General features: G+C 43.7%; 1 protein-coding gene across 4 annotated transcripts in view; it reads right to left on the bottom strand.

The window, feature by feature from the left end:
• The window catches only part of AK9 (adenylate kinase 9), a 211726-nt gene that overhangs the window by 179595 nt on the left and 13730 nt on the right, over positions 1 to 18401 (bottom strand). For all 4 annotated transcript variants that reach the window (XM_073576031.1, XM_073576028.1, XM_073576030.1 and 1 more), the window contains exons 2-3: positions 11886 to 12011; positions 3248 to 3311 (exon numbers count right to left, since the gene is read on the bottom strand). In XM_073576031.1, the coding sequence (XP_073432132.1) occupies positions 3248 to 3311; positions 11886 to 12002 (181 nt within the window). In that variant the 5' untranslated portion in view covers positions 12003 to 12011. The remainder of the gene's footprint in view (positions 1 to 3247; positions 3312 to 11885; positions 12012 to 18401) is intronic.

Raw genomic sequence — 18401 nt, 5'->3', positions numbered from 1 at the left:
TCCAGGATTATGGATCTCTGACATTCAGCTTTCTCCCTGAATTCTCCAGACTGCAGCATGCTTCTGCAGGAAGATGAGAGTGATCCTCCAGGCTGTGCACTGAAGCAAGTAACAGGTGTTCAGACCAAAAATCAGCTCAGGCAGGAGAAGGGAAAAAAAAAAGTTCAGGGAAACTGCTTTTGTATATGTTGGATATATACACAAGAAGGAGTTTTTATGGCCGGATATAATGCGACGTCCGTCGCCGGATCTGGGCTGCAGTAGGGACAGCACCCCGAGACCCTTAACCCCTATACAGGGATCTGGAATTGTAGCAAGGCCCAGGGGGTGGCTGTCTAGAAGCAGTGCGCCAGAGCAGGACGGTCGCCAATAGGGAAGAAGGCAGGGAACCAAAAACGTAGTCAGAAACTGGGTGAGCAGCGGAGGTACAGAAATGGCAGGCAGAGTCGAGAGTCCAGGCCAAGGTCACAAAACGGGAGGGCGGTAAAGGTACAAAAACGGCAGGCAGTAGCAGAGTCGAATATCCAGGCCAAGGTCACAAACCGGGAGAATAGCAGAGGTACAAAGTCGTCAGGCAGTTGAGGGGTCAGAAATCTAGGCTGAGGTCAGAGTCAAACAATAGCAAATCACACAGTAGCACATAGGGGAACCAAGAATATATCCGGCGGCTTGCAAGACCAGTCCCAAGGTATTTGAGGGATCAGGTCATCCCTCACAGGCTCCCGGACTGATGATGTCATCAGGACCGTCCCCAGGTCCAGGCCAGATGGCGATGCACCAACCCCTCCATGACCGACAGAGGAGCGGCGCCTGCGTCCAACGGATGCCTGCGCATGAGCCCCTTCTCTGTCGCTGCCATCACCCGGGGGCGAACCACGGCGCCTCCCAGTGGCCGAGGCAGGAACAGCAGGCCCCGAGTCTGACGGCGATGTGACAGTCCAGTGCCTCCTAGTGGTCGAGGCCGGGACAGCAGGCCCCGAGTCTGACGGCGACGTGACACAAGGGTGCCCAAAATTGGATCAGAACATTTTCCTTTTTGTAACTTTTGCAACGTAAAAAATTAAATATATATCTGAGACTATTTTTACATGACACATTGTACTTTATGCTAGTGGTAAATTTAAGTCACTATTTTCACAAATAAACTAAAAACATTGTAATTTTGGTGAAAATGTTGAAAAAGTCACAATTTTTAAACTTTCAATCTTTATAAGCTTAAACCAGTTAGTCATACTGGACAAAATAATTAATAAATAACATTTCCCATATGGCTATTTTATATCTGCATAATTTTTCTAATGCTATTTCATTTTGTTAGGCTGTTAGAAGGGTTAAAAGTTTAGTAGCAATTTCTATATTTTTTTTTTTTTTTTAAGAAATGTACATCCTGTTTCTCTGGGGACATATTTAGATTTAAATAGACTTTACCAGGCCTATATATTGGAAACATCCCAAAAGTGATACCATTTTAAAAACCACACCCCTCATATACTTTAATACTGCTGTCAGGAATTTTTTTTTAACTCTTCAGGTGTTACATAGGAATTAATACAAAGTCGAATGATGAAAAATAATTTCAATTTTTACTCTAAAATGTTGCTTTAGCTTAATTTTTTCCACTTTTAAAAGGAATAGCACAAGAAAATGGACCCCACTATTTGTTACCTAATTCCTTCTGAGTGCGCTGATAACTCACATGTGGTCAGAAAACTCTGTTTGGACAATTGGCAGGGCTCGGAAGGGATGGCGCACCATTTGAATTTTAGAACACAAATTTGGCAGAAATGGATGGCGGGCACCATGTCGCATTTGCAAGGCCCCTAAGGTGCCCAAACAGCAGGAAACCCCCACAAGTGACCCCATTTTGGAAACTATACCCCTCAAGGATATTATACAGGGGTTTATTGTGCATTTTGAACTCACAGGAACTACACAAAATTTGATAACATTGGGTTGTCATTAGACATGAGCGAATATCTTTGGCTCCCTCCTTATTCAGCAAGCTATAATGCTTGCCGAATAAGCTGCCGCGGGAACCCGGATACCTGGAGTGTTCCCAATGATCAGCGCCACAGCTGCATGGGTCGCAGCTGTGTGACAGTCACAACACATGTATGGAGAGCCAGTTTGTCATTTTCATTTCTACAATTTTTTTTTACATATGCCTTTTTAATCACTTTTTATTACATTTTCTTGTGTGTCAGAATGATGAAAAGCAACTCTTTTGACGTGTTTTAATTTTTTTTTTTTTTATGGTGTTTGCCGTACAGAATAAATATCACGCCAGTTTTACAGTCTGGGTCGTTTCGGACACATTGATAACAATTACGTTTACTTTTTTGTTTATTTTTGTTTTAACGCAAACGCTGCGTTTTTAGTGGCGAAACAACTTTTCATAACCTGTGGGGTTTTTTTCTACCTTTTTACACATTTTATGTATTTTTTTACATTGTCACTTAGTCCCATTGTGGGACATGAATATTTTTTACTTTCCCACTGCTACTCGTGTACTGCAGTGCCAGAGACCTGTCAGTGACTCACTGACTGTGACTGCGAGATCCTGTTTACAGAAGGATCTCACTGGACGCCGTACCCAAGGGTCATCAGATGACCTCAGGGTACCATTCATTGCAAAGATCAGCATCTACGATTACGATCATGGGGGGGGGGGGGTCGATCCTGCCATAGGAGTCTTTTATCTCTCTTTAACCACTTGAATACCGCTGTCGCGATTGGCAGCGGTGTTTAAGTGTTTAATAGGCCCTGATTCGTGCCTATCCGAGGCCGATACCGCTAGTGATGATGTTTTTGAAGATGTTAAACTAGAGGTGCTGCTAAAATTGATAACTGCACAACCCTCTTACCAGAAATTGGCGACTCCATGTTAGCATGGTTAGAAGAGCCTTGTCTGATTAGGATTCTCCTTTAACAGCAAAACTGTTTGAAGGCGCATTTTGAGGTGGTTGTTCAAATACTTTATTTTTATTATTTTACTCGCTTAAATAGCGCCATTAATCCCACAGTGATTTACAGAAGAATATTCAGAATTGAGAGTCCTCAGTGGTTGATACCTTTTAAATGAGGACTCTCAATTCTGAATATTTTTCTATCTAATGGCTAACACGGTACAAAGATATACATCTTTCCTGTATCACAGTGCTTTACAGACATTATCAGCACTGTCCCCATTGGAGCTTACAACCTACATTCCCTAACAATATGTCTTCAGATATAGAAAGACCATTACCTTCAATGAAAAGGCAGTTCCATGACTGTGACAGCTTCTTCCCAAGAGTTGCCTTTCCCGTACCCTAGAAGAGATAAATAAATTACTGTCTTTCATAAAAAATACGGTAAATAAGATACTGCTTGATTAGAAGAACCAACTGGTCAAAGTATTGCTAAAAAGCTGGAGGTGTGTGGGATCACATCATTCAGCCAGGGATAGTGTTGAGTGGCCCTAATTTTGCTTTTTTATGAAACAGAGACCGGTTCCTGCATTACAAATATCTATGCAGTGCTGGATACTTTAAGAGTAAAACATAACTGGAAGTGAGACAGGGGATGAGGTGACTAGTCCAAGAGTCAGGTCTCCACCGGATTCTCCCCAATTGCTCAGCTAGACGGAAAGGTCTCTCCTTATATGGGAGTGCTGGGAGAGATCTGTCAGTGTAGCTGAGCGATTAGGGGGAAGCCGGCAGGGACAATCCTCTTGGACTAGTCACCTTGTTCACATCTACTGTATGGTTTCAGCTATGTTTTACCCTGAAAGAAAGTACAAGAAAAATATTTGTAATGCAAGAGCTGGTCTGTGATTCATGCTGCCTATGGCTCAGTTATCACAAATCAGCTGCCATGTCCCCTATAATATGGTGACACATCTATATTTAAACGTGTTAGAATGCCATTTAAAAAAAAAAACACAGAAAAAATGCTCCCATTTCAATGCTTCATGGATTTCATGCTGCTCTTTACTTCCCGGCCCTCTTAACACAAAGAGAATGATGGCACACAGTGTAGCTACTGGGGGGTGAAGGGGGCCCAGAGCTGCCGCTACCCTTACCTGTATTGACGCGTGTAGTTTAGCCCTGCAGTAGGGCAGGGAGGCCTGATCTACCTGCATTACCACTCTCCTATGGGAACACTGCATGTCGCTTTATGCCTGTGGTCTACAGAACGGCTGTGTGAAGGAGCAGCTGTGGCGCAGTCACAAGACGTCAAAGTCCAGGTGCGGAGCGATGACATTCTGTACACCGTCGCCTCAGCCACACCATCACCCACAAGACCCTCATCAGGAACCGTGAATTAGATGAGTATGTGATGCTTTTTATTTTAAATAAAACTTGTGGTGTGACTGTGTGGGCATCATAAACAAATGGCGACCCACATACACTGTGGGGGACCCTGAAAGAGTGTTGAGGGCCCTAATACATTGAAGGAACTCCTGTGGGGGAACCTCAAAGTGTGGGGGCCATTTTACAGTTTGGTGGCTAATGGGGGGCCATTATACAGTTTGATGGCTAATGGGGGGCCATTATACAGTTTGGGGACTAATATAGGGGCCATAATACTGTTTGGGGGATAATATGAGGCCCATTATATAGCTTAAGGGCTAATGTGGGGGCCATTATAAAGCTTGGGGACTACCGTGGGGGCTATAATACAGTATAGGGGACCCTAATACACTGTGGGGGATCTCATTCTATGATGGTGGACCTTTCATACTTTCCAAGGACATCAGTGGGGGGGGTCCTCATAAAGTGTGGAGGCCTATACAATTTGGAGCCTACAGTGTGGGAGCTAATGCTGGGCCCATTATACAGTTTGAGGGCTACAGTGGGGACATCATACATTTGGGGACTACTGTGGAAGCCATTTCAGTGTGGGGGCAAATGTGGGTTCTACTATGGAAACCATTATACTGTGTTTTGGCGGAGCAGTGGGGACATCATTCTGTGTATAGCAGAGCTGTGAGCCCTTCATACTGTGAATAGGGTAGCTGTCAGCCCACCATACTATGTCTAGAGGAGCTGTGGGAGGATTATACTGTGTATAGAGAAGCCGTGGGACCATCATACTGTATATAGGGGAGCTGTGGGGGCATTATACTGTTGTAGTGATAGCTGTTAATGACCATCGGGAACCCATATTGGTAGCCTGTCTTTAAAGACCCCTTTAAGATATTAAACAGTAACAGTTCAGCTCATATTAGCCTTGTATTTTCTGTAAATTTCCTAAACACCTAGACACTGTATAACTCCATCAATATTTAATGAGAATGTGCATGTTTATAGCATTCACCCAATTATCACATAGTTCTTTTATCACTGTTTGGTGAGAACGGTGTATGTTTATATTATTCAGTGGGAAAATGCATATTTATAATTTTTGCATAGTTTCGCAATTAATGTTTGGTAAGGCCTGTTTCACACATCAGTTTTTCCTGTCAGTCTAAATCCGCCAAAATAGCGGAAAACGGATCCGCAGGCGGACTGACAGAAACGGGGGACAGCGGATCGGCGGATGTACGGATCCGCCGATGGTAAAAATTTAAAGGAACCGCACCTGGGGAAAAAGAAAAAAAAAAATCAAAAATTAATACCGCCGGATGTAGTGGTATCCGGAAGAAATCGGGCATCTGCGGTGAGCGATCATCTCGCGGGATGCGGATGAGTAGCGATCGCGCGATGCCATGAGGGAGGAGATCGCGCGATGCGAGAAATTGGGAGATCGGGCAGAAATGGAGGAGGCAGGGAGAGAGAGAGAGAGAGAGAGATTTTCATCCAGCAGCGACACTTGATTCAGAGTGAAAAGGGGAAAATGCGGATCCGGACAGCAAAAAAACGTTGCATGGTCCGTTCGGTCATCTCAGCGGATGCCAAAATTTTGGTGGATCCGCACAAATACGGACGCAACAGACGATAATCAGTCAAAATCCGCCGATAATGAAAGTCAATGGGGAAAAAAACGGATCCGCAAATAAAAATGGTGGATCCGTTTTTTTGGCAAATCGGCGGATCTTGAATGATTGTGAAAAACTGAAGTGTGAAACAGGCCTAAGCAATGTTATGTTTATAATATGGTGGAACGAGGAGAGTTTTTTGGCATGTCATATCCGGTGATGCATTTTTCCACTGTAGTTTGACATCTGAAGGGCTGGCCACTCAGAAGAGAGATATTATAATGGATAAATAGAATTTGGTAGAGTTTGTGTAACACTTGGCTGCGCAAGCATTGTTTTTTCTAAACAATACATAAGCTGGGGAAGATTTCAGCTAAGACAGAAGCCTGTTAACCTGTAGACTGGAGGGTACGCCCGTATGGGTCTACAGTGTGGATATCCCAGGAATTTCTCTGTCTTCCCCGTACTGCTTCTCACGGTTGATATTTCTGGAAAGATGACGTTGCTATTCCTGGTGAAGTTTTGCTTTTTGCTTATGTAGTGTGCAATCTAAGTACTTTACCTTTGTGATTTATATTAAGTGTACGCAATATCATATTTTTTCCTGTTTTCTGTAATCATTTAACTATTGTAATAAAATTAATCGCCTTCTTTAAAGCCGTATCTGAGCCCTTTAAGTACTTGGCAAAACAACTGTGTATAGCGGAGCTGAAGGCCAATCATACTGTGTATAGGGCAGCTGTGGGCCCACCTTACTGTTTATAAGGAAGGTGTGGGGACATCATACTGCGCATAGGGAAAAGTCGGATAATCTTACTGTGTATAGAGGAGCTGTATATACAGTCATATGTTAAAGTTTGGGCACCCCTATTAATGTTAACCTTTTTTCTTTAACAATTTTGGTTTTTGCAACAGCTATTTCAGTTTCATATATCTAATAACTGATGGACTCAGTTATATTTCTGGATTCAAATGAGGTTTATTGTACTAACAGAAAATGTGCAATCTGCATTTAAACAAAATTTGACCGGTGCAAAAGTATGGGCACCTCAACATAAAAGTGACATTAATATTTCGTAGATCCTCCTTTTGCAAAAATAACAGCCTCTAGTCGCTTCCTGTAGCTATTAATGAGTTCCTGGCTCCTGGATGAAGGTATCTGTGACCATTCCTGTTTACAAAACAAATCCAGTTGAGTTAAGTTTGATGGTCGCCGAGCATGGACAGCCCGCTTCAAATCATCCTACAGATGTTCAATGATATTCAGGTCTGGGGACTGGGATGGCCATTCCAGAACATTGTAATTGTTCCTCTGCATGAATGCCTGAGTAGATTTGGAGCCGTGTTTTGGATCATTGTCTTGCTGAAATATCCATCCCCTGCGTAACTTCAACTTCGTCACTGATTCTTGCACATTATTGTCAAGAATCTGCTGATACTGAGTTGAATCCATGCGACCCTCAACTTTAACAAGATTCCCGGTGCCGGCATTGGCCACACAGCCCCAAAGCATGATGGAACCTCCACCAAATTTTACTGTGGGTAGCAAGTGTTTTTCTTGGAATGCTATGTTTTTTAGCCTCCATGCATAACGCCTTTTTGTATGACCAAACAACTCAATCTTTGTTTCATCAGTCCACAGGACCTTCTTCCAAAATGTAACTGGCTTGTCCAAATGTGCTTTTGCATACCTCAGGCGACTCTGTTTGTGGCGTGCTTGTAGAAACGGCTTCTTTCGCATCACTCTCCCATACAGCTTCTCCTTGTGCAAAGTGCGCTGTATTGTTGACCGATGCACAGTGACACCATCTGCAGCAAAATGATGCTGCAGGTCTTTGGAGGTGGTCTGTGGATTGTCCTTGACTGTTCTCACCATTCTTCTTCTCTGCCTTTCTGATATTTTTCTTGGCCTGCCACTTCTGGGCTTAAGAAGAACTGTACCTGTGTTCTTCCATTTCCTTACTATGTTCCTCACAGTGGAAACTGACAGGTTAAATCTCTGAGACAACTTTTTGTATCCTTCCCCTGAAAAGCTATGATGAATAATCTTTGTTTTCAGATCATTTGAGAGTTGTTTTGAGGAGCCCATGATGCCACTCTTCATAGGAGAATCAAATAGGAGAACTACTTGCAAGTGGCCACCTTAAATACCTTTTCTCATGATTTGATACACCTGGCTATGAAGTTCAAAGCTCAATGAGGTTACAAAACCAATTTAGTGCTTCAGGAAGTCAGTAAAAAGTAGTTAGGAGTGTTCAAATCAAGAAAATGATAAGGGTGCCCATACTTTTGCATCGGTCAAATTTTGTTTAAATGCAGATTGCACATTTTCTGTTAGTACAATAAACCTCATTTGAATCCAGAAATATAACTGAGTCCATCAGTTATTAAGTTATATGAAACTGAAATAGGTGTTGCAAAAACCAAAATTGTTATAAAGAAAAAAGGTTAACATTAATAGGGGTGCCCAAACTTTAACATATGACTGTATTGGGAGACTCAGGGGACATTATTAAATGTTAAATGGGCACTTAAGAAGCATTATTGTTAAAGGTGCACTTAGAGTTCAGTGACCATCAAAGATGCACAGGAGGCATTATTACTTTCTAGGGGCAAAATGTGGGCACTGTTTTCTAGGGCACTTGCACGGGGCATGAATATTTCTTAGGGGACAATTTTATCATCTAGAGGGCACAGAGAAGGCATTATTACTAAGTAAGAGGCACTGTTGTAAGCATTATTATGTGTGTCACTAAGAGGAGCATTGTTATTGTGCCAAACAGCAGGTGAAGTAATAGGGATACATACGAGGGCAGTGGCTCAGTAATGAGGTTTCAGCAGGATGAGGTGGTCCTCAAGAATTTTACAGAGCTTTAAATTGACCCGAGAATGACCTAGTAACTCCAAGAACCTTCCTATATTTTTTTTGGACCAATTTCTGGCCGTGTTGTCTTCGGGAAAGTGACAAATTTCCGGCTACTTTGACATCCGGGAGGTTGGCTTTCTGACTGGGCCAACCAGCAAGAGCAGTTGAATGGATTCCTAACCTTCCAGGGTTTTAGTTGGTTGCCATAATATATGGGAGAGGTCTTCTTTTTCCCTGGTCTGTGTACTGTATAGTCGACTTCTCCCACCTTCTCCACCACCCTATAAGGCCCCTGCCACAGGGTAAAGTACTTGCTCTCCCCTGTGAGCACTAACACAAGTACTCGATCTCCAGGCTTAAATTGTCTCACTCGAGTCAACCGATTATATACCCCAAGACGTTTACTCTTGGGCTTTGAAGAGTCTCTCTTTTACCCGTCCCTTCATTTTAGTCCCACAACCCACCTGACCAATATGCCTGGCCCCTTGGGGAAACAGATTATCTTCTTCCTTGTCCTGGTGAACCCCATTTAACACATCAGGTGCACTAATCAAAGCTTGCAGAGCTAGGATTTATCCCTAGCCAACCTGGAATTACTATAACTGATAAAAGGGGTTGTCTACTTGGACAAAAAAATGTAGTAATAATAGTATAAAAAGTTGCAGTAATAATCTTGACACCCCAGGGTTGTTGACCAATGCTTTGCTTGACACTATTGTCTGGTTTATATATTTGCCACTAAGGCTTTGAGAAGCTAAGTCTGGGGGCAACACAAGAGAGTGAAGAAAACATTTATAAATATATATACTGTAGGTTCCAGTGATTGGCAGAATTTGTATGTACTTTCACATGTTAGTGTTGGGGTAAATGCAGTAAATAGGCCCTTTTTCCCAAAATGATTATTGCGGTATCTATCTGGCACACATGCATTTACTTAATATGAATGTCTCTACTTGTTGAGTTATAATGCTACAAATTTTAGGCTGCTCAGAGGTAGTCTCACATTTGTCCTGCTTCTGATAATATATTGTCCTGTATACAGTGGGGAAAAAAAGTATTTAGTCAGTCAGCAATAGTGCAAGTTCCACCACTTAAAAAGATGAGAGGCGTCTGTAATTTACATCATAGGTAGACCTCAACTATGGGAGACAAACTGAGAAAAAAAAATCCAGAAAATCACATTGTCTGTTTTTTTTTCATTTTATTTGCATGTTATGGTGGAAAATAAGTATTTGGTCAGAAACAAGCAATCAAGATTTCTGGCTCTCACAGACCTGTAACTTCTTCTTTAAGAGTCTCCTCTTTCCTCCACTCATTACCTGTAGTAATGGCACCTGTTTAAATTTGTTATCAGTATAAAAAGACACCTGTGCACACCCTCAAACAGTCTGACTCCAAACTCCACTATGGTGAAGACCAAAGAGCTGTCAAAGGACACCAGAAACAAAATTGTAGCCCTGCACCAGGCTGGGAAGACTGAATCTGCAATAGCCAACCAGCTTGGAGTGAAGAAATCAACTGTGGGAGCAATAATTAGAAAATGGAAGACATACAAGACCACTGATAATCTCCCTCGATCTGGTGCTCCACGCAAAATCCCACCCCGTGGGGTCAGAATGATCACAAGAACGGTGAGCAAAAATCCCAGAACCACGCGGGGGGACCTAGTGAATGAACTGCAGAGAGCTGGGACCAATGTAACAAGGCCTACCATAAGTAACACACTACGCCACCATGGACTCAGATCCTGCAGTGCCAGACGTGTCCCACTGCTTAAGCCTGTACATGTCCGGGCCCGTCTGAAGTTTGCTAGAGAGCATTTGGATGATCCAGAGGAGTTTTGGGAGAATGTCCTATGGTCTGATGAAACCAAACTGGAACTGTTTGGTAGAAACACAACTTGTCGTGTTTGGAGGAAAAAGAATACTGAGTTGCATCCATCAAACACCATACCTACTGTAAAGCATGGTGGTGGAAACATCATGCTTTGGGGCTGTTTCTCTGCAAAGGGGCCAGGACGACTGATCCGGGTACATGAAAGAATGAATGGGGCCATGTATCGTGAGATTTTGAGTGCAAACCTCCTTCCATCAGCAAGGGCATTGAAGATAAAACATGGCTGGGTCTTTCAACATGACAATGATCCAAAGCACACCGCCAGGGCAACGAAGGAGTGGCTTCGTAAGAAGCATTTCAAGGTCCTGGAGTGGCCTAGCCAGTCTCCAGATCTCAACCCTATAGAAAACCTTTGGAGGGAGTTGAAAGTCCGTGTTGCCAAGCGAAAAGCCAGAAACATCACTGCTCTCGAGGAGATCTGCATGGAGGAATGGGCCAACATACCAACAACAGTGTGTGGCAACCTTGTGAAGACTTACAGAAAATGTTTGACCTCTGTCATTGCCAACAAAGGATATATCACAAAGTATTGAGATGAAATTTTGTTTCTGACCAAATACTTATTTTCCACCATAATATGCAAATAAAATGAAAAAAAAAACAGACAATGTGATTTTCTGGATTTTTTTTTTCTCAGTTTGTCTCCCATAGTTGAGGTCTACCTATGATGTAAATTACAGACGCCTCTCATCTTTTTAAGTGGTGGAACTTGCACTATTGCTGACTGACTAAATACTTTTTTTCCCCACTGTACATGCTATTTGACTCAGAGAGGATTGCCTAGACTGGCTACAAAGGTAGTAGGCTCTGGGTATACACATCCATTCTCATTCCTCTCGCTGAAGAGCAATATGATCACTAGTGAATCTTGCCCCAGACCAAGAAAGAATGATTTACATTGTCCAAAATGAGATTTCTAAAGTCCAAATCACCTTGTTCCCTTCATATCTCCCCAGCATGAGGAGACAGAATGTGATACTTAAACTTCCCCGACTACAGTAAGTAGTGCATGACCTGAGGTAAGATTAGTATTTTGGGTTGCATGGATCTATAATACAGCTCCTGTAGGATTCTATGGGTCCATACTGCACCATAAGTTCCACGTATGATTAAAAATAGGGAACTGTCTAACCATAAAGTAATAACATTTACTGGTAAAAGGTACATTAGTGTAATAGTTATCATATGACTATTAAAAAATTGTATAAATAAAGGTCTTACTGGCTTTCCGACTATAAGGAAACAGGTGGGTTTGGATGAAAGAAATGCGCTTTCCGTTTCATTTTCTTCAAATGTGTCTACAAGTGGAAGTAGATGGCCGCTCTCTTCTTGAGCCATTGTAAACACCTAAAAAGTTAGCAAAGCCTGTTCATATATAAATGTGTTTAAACACCTGGAATCGATTCATTCAAATAACAAGAATTACTACTTTATTTACCTAGCACCAACATATTGTGCAGCACTTTACAGGGTGTATGTACCAGATATAGTGTAGTATCAGATAATACCGAGTAACACGTCATTCTAACAAGAGGTGGGCCTTGCTCACAAGCTTACAATCTCCAAGGTAATAAGGATCACACAAAAGGTCAAAATGTTATTAAAGGGAATCTGTCACCCCATTCTTGGCCTATGAGCTGCCGGCACCGACATCAGGGGCTTATCTACAGCATTCTGTAATGCTGTAGATAAGCCCTCGATGTAATCTGAAAGACAAGAAAAATAAAGTTAGATTATACTCACCGGGGGGCGGGTGCGGTGGGTATCGCGGTCTGATGCCTCCCATCTTCTAGCAATGACGTCCTCCTTCTTACTTCTGCCTCGGCTCCTGCACAGGCGTACTTTATCTGCCCTCAATAGTACTGCAGTGCGCAGGCGCCGGGAAATGTCAGAAAGGTCCAGCGCCTGCGCACTGCAGTACTTTACTCTGCCCTCAATAGGGCAGATAAAGTACGCCTGCGCAGGAGCCGCGGCAGAAGAAGGAGGACGTCATTGTATGGAGATGGGAGGCGCCGGACTGGACCGTGACACTCACTGGACCGTACCGGACCCCGGGTGAGTATAATCTAACTTGTTTTTCTTATCTTTTAGGTTACATCGGGGGTTTATATACAGCATTACAGAATGATAATGCTGATGGCAGTGGCCGCAGCTCATAAAGCAAAAATGGGGTGACAGATTCCCTTTAATGTCCGATCTAAGCACTTCTAAGAGAGATAAAGGGTATACTTGTATGTCTGCATGAGACGGTCACCAGCCAGTATCTGGATCTGTCCAAATACACAGAGTTACTCAGTACATGGAGGGTGTGGGAACAGATGATAGAAATTCCCAGCTTCTGGAAAACGTGGGTACGGAAGGAATCTAAGAAATATTAGATTAGTGAGGTGAGCAACAATGAATGGAAGTCATTGGGAGCAAACAGCTAAAAAAAAAAAAAAACAATAACACACACTATTGCCTTGATTTAAAGGGGGGGCCTCCTGACATTAATTTGAGTAAACACTTGATTTTCAAACAAATAACAATTCTGTACCACCCTTTCTAACATAACAATTTCTGGGGTCCCACAGTAAAAAGAACAATTCCATTATTAATAATAAATATCAGTCCAGGGTGATTGCAGTGCATAGAGGACCCTTCATAGTTAGAACTTGTTTTTTGTATTGAGGATGGCGAGAGACAGACGCAGATTAATATCTATGATGTCCGTCACCTTGTGTAGTACTTAATAAAAGACAGCAGTAGTCACCTGACTTGGATCAGAGTGCGATCACAATTTAGGCTGTGAAGTGATGAATGCGACTGATGAAGCGAGAGCCAGAAACATGGGGGGGGTAAGTGTAAAAGGCCTGATTTATCCAGATGTTTATGCCAGAATTCTGGTGGAAAACACTTTAAAATGTTTAAGTTGCACAAAAACATTGACACTTTTGAAGGTTTTTGTCAGGAACACCGCACTGAACTTGCTCACTGAGCCAGTGCGTGTGTCCTGAGTAAAGCGAACTGTGCCCAAAGATACCTGTGAAGCGGGCAGCAGACGAGCAGATGCGTACTTCAGAACAGCAGGACCTGAAGCACGTGACTGCTAGGGGCGTGGCCTAAACTTCACAGAGCTAGGAGCTGCAAGAGAACTCCTAGCAGGGTAACTGTGAGACAAAGTTACCAAGTGGCATAGACAGGGAGGATAGTCAGGACGTAGCCAATGAGTCATACACAGAGATAGCTGCAAGGTACGAGAGGGGCGAGCAGAGAGTAGTCAGATCACAGGCAATGAGTCATACACAGAGAGGGTAGCGCAGTACAGAATCAACAGGCAAACTCACAACGGGGAACAGAACCGGGTCAGAACCATATAAACAAGCTATAGCTACAAACAGGCACACGGGGGTCAGCACACTAGGCCAAAGTATAACTGACAGGGATTGGAGCTTCCCAGGGGTTTAAGAAGCTCTCCCAGAACCAAAGAGAGGCCACAATCATTAACCCCAGGTGTGCAGGTCAAAACCTGCACTGAGCTCCAGACATTAACCCCTGACGTGCAGCTCAAAAACCTGCACTGGGATCATTACAGTTTTATGTTAGCCCCAGCCAGCTTGATATAAATCAGCAAGGATAAGATATGTATAGGATAATAAAACCTAACATTTCATTAGTCAATCATAAATGGAGGCCCAGTCTATATTATCATAAACGTAACACATAATAGAAAATCAAAGCTATTAGTGATGAGTGAGCAGTAAAGTGCTTGAGTTGAATTTATTCGCTACTCGAATTTATTGGACGGGTGTGACTCGAGTACAATGGTAGTCAATGGGAAACTCGAGCATTTTTCTGAAAGGCCCTAATAGGAGTGCTGGGGCTTGAAAAATCGCTGAAATGGAGGGAAAAACTCCTGAACACAACTCAGAGGTCACTGCTGGAAGCAATGTTGTCAGAGTATTACCGCACTTTTACGGACTGGCATCTATGACCTTTGCCGCCAGTGTTGTTAGATGGAAATTTTGTACTGATTCTTAGACTAGGGACTTCTGGTTTTGTACCATTTTACTAGCCCTCTAGGCCACAGGAAGGCGAGATGGAAAGTTCTCCCTGTAGTGTGGGTCGAGAAGGGTGAACAAGTAATCAGTGTTGGCCAAAATGCATATAATGTGAGGGTCACAGGAAACTCAGAGGGACATAAAGTCAGCCATGTGTGCCAGACTCACAACAGGTAAGACTTCCCTGTCCCCACCAAGAGGATGACTCTCCATCTCCTCTTCAGCCCATCCATGCTGAACAGACAGGATGAAGCTGGTGTAGGTAGTACCCTTTGTAGTGTAAGTAACTTTCTCCTATTTCTCCTCCTCTTCTTCATCACCCAATACACACTGAAAAGATGAGATGAGGCTCTGAAGTATCACCAGGTATACTTTCTTCCTTCATCTCCATCTGGTCCACATGCAAAGCTTCTTCTTTACCTGTGAAAACTGAGCGTTTGAGGAGACACAGAAGAGTGATGGTTATGCTGATTAGAGCATCATTGCCGCTCACCATCTTGGTTGATTTCTCAGTTTGGTAGAACCTCACAGATATCAGACATCCACACCAAGTGATCGGTTGTTATGTGCGAAGACTGACTGGAAAACCGACGGGCATGTTGTAGCTAGTATTCAACTACAGCCCTCTACTGCTCACAAAGCCTTGCCAGCATCTGTAATGTGGAGTTCCAGCATGTAGTCACGTGGCACACCAGTCAGTGAGCTGGCACTTGCATGGGCTGGTGCAATACTTCCAGACCAGTGGCAACTGTAACTGACTTACAGAAATGGACGCACATGTAGTTCAGGCAAATCTGGCTAGGTTTTCAGAAGTCGCTGAACCCCTAAATTAGCATAAGTGCCAGGCATCGTATGTTTGCGAGCTTGCAAAGCTTCAGAGCCACCACCAGGTTACGGCCATTATCAAACACGACCATGCCTGGTTGTAGGTTCAGCGGCGAGAGCCACAGATTTGTCTGGTCTTTTATACCTTTTCACAGTTCTGCGGCAGTGTGCTGTTTGTCACCTAAACAAATGAGTTCCAGCAGAGCCTGTTGCCACTTCACTGAGGCAGTGCTGCAGTGCTTCCAGCTTGCAACTAAGGATGACGTGCTCGGAGATGACAATTCGGAGGTGGAGAAGTAGAAAGTGGGGGTTCAGGATTGATATATTAGGTGGAGGAAACCCTGATGGAACTAGGGCTCTCAATCCTTGGCGTCGATGGCATGTGTGATGTCCCAGGGTCCGACTCGGTCTAGGACTCCACTAGGTTCACCCAGTGTGCCATCAGGGAGATGTAGTGTGCTCGGCCACAAGCACTGGTCCACGTATCGGTTGTTAAGTGGACCTTCCCAGTAACTGTGTTGGTCATGGCACGGGTGATGTTATGGGACAAGTGCTGGTGTAAGGTGGGGACAGTACATTGGGAAAAATAGTCCGCTGCATGAGGCTGCCAAAAGCCTCAGTGTTCACAAGCCTACAAGGCAAGCAGTTTCGAAATGTGCCCATGTAGTGTTTAGGCCTGTGGGTGGGTGGTTGAATGTTTTCTTTTGTGTTCTAAGGCCTGTGGTAGGGACAGCTGAACGCTGGGCTGGGGCAAGGAATAAATTATAGTGGATGTGAATGTGCAATGACAGGTGCAGGGCAGGAAGCATCCATGCCTGCGTCATGGACAGGGGTTTGGCATGCACGTAGCCCAAGGGAAGAGGCAGTGGGGTCACCCGCAGACACTAATTGTGAGCCCAGGTTTTTGGCCCGTCTAGTAGGGTGCTTTGATGACATGTGCCTGAGAATGCTGGTGGTGGTAAGGCTGGTAGTAGTCAGGTCGATGCTGATCTTCATGCTGTAACAAGATTATAGGTTACAAATGACCATTCTATTATCATCTGACATTTCTTAAAAAAAAAAAAAAGCGCAGACTGGGGAACACCTAACCTTTGCTATGAGTGCTCTGGGAAACAGTTGCCCGCCTTCTTCCTCTGGCTACCACACTGCTTTTTCCTGCGTGGGGCGGTACTGTGGGTCCCTCCCCTTCTATGCTGCTGGCCTCGCTCTACATGGCACCTTCTCAGGTTGGGTAAGGGACTTCTTCGGCCACCACCTTATCTTCCACTTGCGCACTCTGGTCCTCCTGACTTGTTGACTTAACATCACTTGGCAACTGTGTCTCATCATCATCTACCTCATGAGATACTAATTGCCGCTCTCCACCATTGTCTTCTTCTGCCCATTGTTGCTTAAACATTTGGACATTACTACACATGATTTCCATGTCCGTCTTGGAACATGCAGGGCGAGAGGCCAGAATCAATTAATGGAAATGTAAAGAGCTCCTGAGAGTGTCCAAGTGTGGGAACACTTGTCTCCTGGGACTTGCCATGGAGGGAGATAGGAGGATCAGGTTGAGGACTGTGGTCCAGACTCTTGGCTAATGAGACTGGACCAGGTGGAAGACAGGGTGGAGCTGGGAAACATACTGGAAGCATTATCTACCACACGCCTTCTGAATTTTAAATCAGGTATATATTTACAGTACACACCAAAAGTTTGGACACACCTCATTCAAAGAGTTTTCTTTATTTTCATGACTATGAAAATTGTAGATTCACTCTGAAGGCATCAAAACTATGAATTAACACATGTGGAATTATATAATTAACAAAAAAGTGTGAAACAACTGAAAATACTGTATGTCCTATATTCTAGGTTCTTCAAAGTAGCCACCTTTTGCTTTGATTACTGCTTTGCACACTCTTGGCATTCTCTTGATGAGCTTCAAGAGGTAGTCACCAGAAATGGTCTTCCAATAGTCTTGAAGGATTTCCCAGAGATGCTTAGCACTTGTTGGCCCTTTTGCCTTGACTCGGAGGTCCAGCTCACCCCAAACTATCTCGATTGGTGCAGCAGCAATATTAAACCCTGCCTATATGCCTGTAATCCAAAACTATCCCTCCACTGAATACAAGTTACAGAAGCTGTACTAGAGACAGGAAAATATTTAGCTCTGAAAAGGACTGTTGTTTGAATGGTGCAGCTTTGGTATACAAGCACTGGAATAGAAATTTTAAACTCTATGTGCCTGCTCTAACCTATGCTCTCCTTTTTATAACACCTGCCCCTGAACTGCTTCCTGATGACAATGTACCAAGCATCGCATCCACAGGTCTTATATTAGACCCCACGATGCAATGCATTGCCATACCTATCAATGCAATTAAACATTTTTTCACTTGTTCTCACCCTTAAAGTAGACAGAGGAGGCAATTTCATGGATTCCCACACTTGCAGTGGGACAGTGTGGCGCCCTGCGTCTTTATCGCCACAAAAAGGTTAAATATGCACTGTTTTGTATGTATTCTGTGAGCAATGGGAGTTATGCTTTCTCTGCTAGAGACCACAACACACACACAATTTACCGCACTCCCTTACTTGTCTGAAGCTTAGAGCTTTGCAGACATACCCTAACTGGGAGGGGGAGGAGTCTTGAGTTGTTGTTTCAGTGAAGAAAGAGAAAGACGGAAGAATGCTCTTGGAAGCCATGTTAAGACATGTGCTCGATCCAGGAGTACAGCTAAAGAAGCATCAGGGAGCCAGCCCCTAGACAATCCATGCTTTCAGAGCAGGGTGGTAAGCTGAGAGACTGCGTGGGATTATACAACCAGCAGTAAAGTGTTTCCCCTCGGAAATACTGCAATAACCTAGGATCAGTGAAGGATAG

The sequence above is a fragment of the Dendrobates tinctorius genome, unplaced genomic scaffold (assembly GCF_039654945.1).
Source record: "Dendrobates tinctorius isolate UK_male_01 unplaced genomic scaffold, ASM3965494v1 ptg000046l, whole genome shotgun sequence".
In the NCBI taxonomy this organism is placed as follows: domain Eukaryota; kingdom Metazoa; phylum Chordata; class Amphibia; order Anura; family Dendrobatidae; genus Dendrobates; species Dendrobates tinctorius.
Note: the sequence above shows the minus strand (reverse complement) of the source record. Positions and strands in the feature narration are given on the sequence as shown.